The following is a 5,823-nucleotide window of genomic DNA, read 5'->3' as shown; positions in this document are numbered from 1 at the left end:
TATTTTTTAATTTTTCTCGATAATAGTGCATCACCTATTAAGAAATCCTTTTCTCTAGACCAAATTTTCTACATATAACCTATTTAAAAAATCAAATGTGAAAAACATTACATTGATGCCTTATAATTTTTTAGAAATAAAAAAATAAAAAACAACACACTATTAAAATGCTAAAAAATTATTAAAATACCAAAAGAAATCTCTAAAATGAAAAACCAGTAACATACGTTCATAAATGTTATATTCAAAGCTTTTTTAAAAGTTTGAGATTGACTAATTCATCAATGTATTGTTTTTGAATTTTCCTCAATTAACAATGCATCACCTATTAGGAAAATTTTCTTTATACCAAATTTTTAGTATTTATTGTAGACCTTTTTAAAGCTCAAATGTGAAAAAATATTGCATAGATGGATTATAATTTGTTGGAAATGAAATATACAAGACAAAAATATCACACTATTCTAGACAAAAATTTTATTTTTATAAAGAAGGCTCAAAATATTAGTAGCAAAATAAGAAGTTTTCATAGCACTGTTTTAAATAGTAAACATCAATACAACCCTAAAATAATCCTAACTACACAATAAACCTAAAGTTTGTATTTCCTAACAATTATTTTTACAGAGGCATACCTTAAAACAACTATCAAAGCTCTATTAAAAACAATATTGGCTGGTACTATAGTTTTAGAACCTTAAAAATAAGAAATACTCAAACCTTAGAATCCTTAGTAGCGACGAAATAGAAGCTTACCGACTATAGAACTCAATCCGATAATAATTAAAAGCTATGAAATACACTAACAACAACAACGGTGAAATAAGAAACGACCGACCGAAGATGACTGGTAAATGTAAAATATGAATGCACAGTATATGATGAAAAAACAATTCAAGTTAAATTAATTTTTTTATCCTATTTAATTTCATATGAACCCAAATGATTTTTCAAGATTAATATTATCCTTTTTTAAATAAAAAACTATTTAAATATGTTTTTAAGCAGAGACACTATACGAATAAAACATGTTACTGACCCTCTATACGAATATCTTTTTCTTAGCCCAATCCTTTTCTCATGTCACTTTCGAGATGTTGACATGAAGGAATAAAACATGTTTTTATTGGAATAAGTAGTAAAAATTCTGGTAAAAACTAAGTGCTATATGATTGAACTTAAATGCATTCAACGGACCATCTGAAAAGATTGTGGCAGTGTACTCTGTGCAATGCAAATTTCCAAGTCACTGCATCATTGCAACGACGTATGATAAAAAGTGTTGGTTTATCATTCAATACTATATACAAAAAAGTGCAAAACAATTCAGCGAAATGATGAGAAATGCTCAAATATTACGATCACAAACATGTGCCATGAGCTAACAATGAAAAGAAATCTAAGCAGCAATCTGTCATTAGTTCTACTGATTGGTCATATTCTCATCCAGGGAGCCAAAGTATCTTGTTTGGAACATAGATGCAAACATAAGCAGGTGTAGCAGTGTATGAACAACCATCAAGTGGATTATATACTCTCTTTTTTTCCCAAACATTTACCTTATGTCTCCACGTATAGTAGCTAGAATGACATTGTAGCCTCCGACCGAAATAAATTTCTGTTCTTAAAACAGAAGTTTCTTCGGAGCCACTTGCACTCTAATGTAAATTTTAATCATTCCAAAATCTTCACATCTGTAACTCACCACAAAACTAAGTGGTTTCATAGCCCACCTCTCTGCTATCTGATGAGCTAATTATTCGCCCAACGATAACAGTGATATCATCTAGCTTACCCCCTGCATCAAACAACAACAGAACCTTGCATTTAATATTTGATGAAGACAATGACAACATAATGTCCAGTCAAGTGCACGGCAGAAGCAATTTATTCAAACCAACAAGATTAAGAATCCATGCCTGTTAATTTTCTTCCAAGAATTTTCTTCCACCAGGGTACATCAAAGCCCTGCATTAAAATACCATGTTATGTAACTTCGGATAAATTTTTCAGGTCTAGCTAACAAGTTCTCTGCAACGAGAACATTTTTTTTTCCAGAAAATGGTCTTGCAAAAGAAAATTACCGGATTCTGTAAAGCAGTTCGACCAAACTTTTAAAGAACAGCCTCACAATCAAAGTCCTTAGCTTTTGCAAAGTACCGGAAAACAAGATATTCTGATCTAACTTGTCTACTAGCTTTATTGACCATAACCACATTGATAAGAAAAAAAAGAAAAAAACTTCATGCACTTGGCCCTTTGTACACTATCCCATCATAAAATAAAAAAGACATTTGAAAGTATTTCCGTACCCTACTCCTGGCTTCCATGGAATATGGTGAATCAAAATTTGGATCCTTCGAATGATTACTTGCTAAATTGGCTAGTATCTTTGCTACAATGGAAAGAATGGATTCTATTAGAAAATAAAACTTTAAGTTAAATTTAGAATTTTTTTGAATTGTAAACAAACCAGCCTCGGCCACTTCTGGAGACCCAGAGACAGTAGAAATTATTTCATGATCGAAGACATTGTCGAAAAGGCCATCCGAGCCCATGACAACTATATCTCCTTCCATCAACTCAACAGTACATACCTGTCAGATAAATAACAGTATTCCATAGTAAGTGAAATTGCTTCATATGTAGAAGAGCCAGCAAATTATGAGCTGAAAAAACTACAGAATAAGAAGCATAAGATGGGATATAGATGCAGCTGCTTCAGAAGGTTCTCAAAAAAGAGTGAGACTCTGTTTGCAACACAAAATTTACAACTTCAAAAACTGTGGTCAAAGATGCATCCACACATGTTATGAATTGCAAGTAAAATTTGCATGAGAGAACATTTAAATTAACAGTACATTGGATACATGAGAACATAATGGCCATGCCTTTTTATTGTCAAGAATGTTCCTACGACTGAATTCAACACAATCAAAAACTTGCATTAGTTCTGGTGACCACTTAACGGAAACCTATCCTTTGCACTACATTCATACAAAGCTGCTACCTAACTAGTTGTGATAAGCAGACAGATCAAAGCCTGATTACTTTACATAATGCAAGACATATAAGTTTGTTGTGCAATTGAAGTTGAAGATCACATTAATATGGCACATATGGGTAATACAAGCCTTCTTTAACATTATCTGAAGCAGTTCAAAATTAAATTTTATTTTCAACTGTTAGTGTTTCAGATGATACAGCAGTATTCAGTGTAACTTTCAATTCTATTGCAAAATGAAAAAGAAGTTTTTCTTGTCTTATCTCTTTAATTTTTGGTTCTCCACTCCAGCAGAAGGTTCATTTTACCTGCCTATTGTTCGAGTTCAAATCTAAAAATAACTTTAGATGGCATCACAAGCATAGATCAGTTTTTGCAACATTGAGTACAAATTTTGGTAAACAATAAAGCACTATCCAAGTAATTTATCATCCATACATTTCTTTTCTAGTTAATAAGGAGTTTGATATTTCAAATGAGCAAATAAATTATGAATATGTTCAACTAAACATATGTCCTATTAAATCACTGTATAAGATGACAGAGTAATGAGATACTGAAAGCAGTCTTAAATGCCAATGCTGATCTAAAGTCCATTTGAAATATTTAATATTTCATGTCAGGTTCCAGTCAGAGGTACACTACATAAGGAACAAACTAGAGAATCAGCAAACGAAGTTCAGGAAGAAGATGACCAGAAAAAGAATCTAATAAGATTCAAGACAAAAGAATTACCATGGCATCCTGATATGTTTGTCCAATTTTCTCAGAGCTCAATTGGTAAGGACAGTCAAAATAATGTTCTTGTGGAGATGTCGCAAAGACTACTTGCCCTGTACAAGAGAATGAGAGAATAGGAAAAAGCCAATCTAAATTCACACAGATTGTGTGGCAAGAACCACAAAAGAAACAAAACTAGGATATTCATTTATTCATGAATCACCTCTTCGTATAAGTCGAAGTCCACAATCTCCTACATTTGCTACTTTTAAGGTTGCGTCCTTCTCCAACATTGCAATTATACTATCCATAGCAGGCAAGCAGTAAGTATCTGCCCTCAACTTTTGAACCGTTCAAACAATCACACACAAATGAAGGAGAAGCAACCATACATCCAGTGGCTATAATTTATAACAGAAAGAAGAAAAAAAGAAAAGAAAGAAGCCACATATAGATTAGTTGATCTGCTCAAATTGCAACAATTATTATCAAGGCATTAACTTCACAAGATTGCATTTGTAACAGTTTAGTGACATTTATATCATATTCTGTGAGGAAATGCAAATAAAAAAATCTCAATTATGTCCAATTTTATTGAAGGTTGCCCCATGTAAAAACAAAATGCACTGTCATAACTAATACGACTACCATACTTGACAGATAATTCATCATTAATAATTGCTTAATGTCTCGATAGTGATACAATAAAAAAAGTTAAATGTCAGTGCATGAGAAATGCAAACAATGTAGAATCGCTTGTTAGTTCATAGGTTTCCTCAATAAAGTAATACATTTGTAATCTTTACTAAAACATGAACGTCTTCATGCTACTGCAGATATATGTCATGTGGTCCATATTTCCAGCAAGCATTGTTTAGTAATGAGTAGGCTCAAATACTAATCATTTGCGCAGATGGTACAGTTGTCCATATCATGAGAGAAATGAAACATGTTATCATCCATGAAACACAGTTCTCGTGAAGCACATAAACATTCTATGATAAGCAAATAATAAACTGATACTAAAAGAAGAGAAATCATACAAGTTCAGGTATACTAAGAGACTCTGTATGTCTGTGCTCACAGCCAGTTACAATCCTTGAAGCAAATGTGACCTAGGTACTTATGATCCTTGAAGCATATATATAGTGTACATTGAAATGATATAGGCACTCAGAATAGGGACAACATAAATTTAGGGCCTGACATTCTGAAGCGTGAAGCAATAGCATATATTCATAGAAATTTATATTATTAGAAACAAGAATTGTCTCCCCCATCTCAATAATTACAATGCTCCTCTCACGAGAGAAAAAGAACATGTATCGAAACCCTTGTTAGTTCAGAGACAATCTTCAGATTCCCTCTCAAGGATGTATTAGCAAGAAGTAGATAAGTCATGCAGCACACCGATCTTCTACACAAATCTATTCATGAATAGTTGTGCTAAAATCCAGAGCAACAATGTATGAGGATTCACACCAAAAGAAACAAAAGGAAGACTAACATAACACTTACACAGTAGCTGAACCTACAGAGGAGGTTGCAGCATGAGCCTTTCTCATGAGAGCTTGAGGATCATAACTGACCTGTCAAAAGGTTAAAATTTTGTCTGATGCATCGGTGAAAGATCTAACTAATCTATGTGCACATTTCTAAGTTGTTTTTCTTTTTAAGGGAAAAAGTGTTACGATGGCTTAAAGTTTGTGGACCAAGCAAATAGCTTGATTTCTTATACATAAGTGATACAAGCTAACATACTTTGTGTGCACTGAGATCATCAAAGATGAATTATTTGTCAGCAGCCAAGGCAAAAGATGCAACGAAGGGCCAAAATTTTCTGATGCTAGGTCGTTAATAAACAAGACATCCATAGACCCTCGAGTGATTTTGAGAAATGCATGATAAGCTGAGACAGCACAAACTGTTGCTTTGCTCAATAGAAAAAGCTTTTTGAGAGATCCAATGTAGGTTTGGCCCTTTATGCTTCTTGAAAATTATGATCATCTCCTATTTTCCGAGTCATGAAATATACCTCTTCATCAACAACTAGCCCGGAAGCATTTGCCATCAACTCTTGCGAAAAGAGTGCAGGATCG

At 33.1% G+C, this 5,823-nt stretch overlaps 1 protein-coding gene across 3 annotated transcripts in view; it reads right to left on the bottom strand.

Moving 5' to 3' along the window:
- Positions 1 to 1,388: 1,388 nt before the first annotated feature.
- LOC135581838 (probable protein phosphatase 2C 1) overlaps positions 1,389 to 5,823 on the bottom strand; it is a 5,149-nt gene continuing 714 nt past the window's right edge. Inside the window, exons 4-11 of one of the 3 annotated variants that reach the window (XM_065179029.1) lie at positions 5,760 to 5,823; positions 5,243 to 5,313; positions 3,948 to 4,027; positions 3,740 to 3,837; positions 2,478 to 2,597; positions 2,313 to 2,390; positions 1,920 to 1,968; positions 1,389 to 1,798 (exon numbers count right to left, since the gene is read on the bottom strand). The exon at positions 5,760 to 5,823 is cut by the window's right edge and continues 18 nt beyond it. In XM_065179029.1, coding sequence (XP_065035101.1) covers positions 1,713 to 1,798; positions 1,920 to 1,968; positions 2,313 to 2,390; positions 2,478 to 2,597; positions 3,740 to 3,837; positions 3,948 to 4,027; positions 5,243 to 5,313; positions 5,760 to 5,823 — 646 coding nt within the window. In that variant the 3' untranslated portion in view covers positions 1,389 to 1,712. Of the gene's footprint in view, positions 1,799 to 1,919; positions 1,969 to 2,312; positions 2,396 to 2,473; positions 2,598 to 3,739; positions 3,838 to 3,947; positions 4,028 to 5,242; positions 5,314 to 5,759 lie in introns of all 3 variants that reach the window. The other 2 variants (XM_065179028.1, XM_065179030.1) reach the window with 2 other exon arrangements.

Source organism: Musa acuminata, unplaced genomic scaffold (genome assembly GCF_036884655.1).
Source record: "Musa acuminata AAA Group cultivar baxijiao unplaced genomic scaffold, Cavendish_Baxijiao_AAA HiC_scaffold_1138, whole genome shotgun sequence".
In the NCBI taxonomy this organism is placed as follows: Eukaryota; Viridiplantae; Streptophyta; class Magnoliopsida; order Zingiberales; family Musaceae; genus Musa; species Musa acuminata.
Note: the sequence above shows the minus strand (reverse complement) of the source record. Positions and strands in the feature narration are given on the sequence as shown.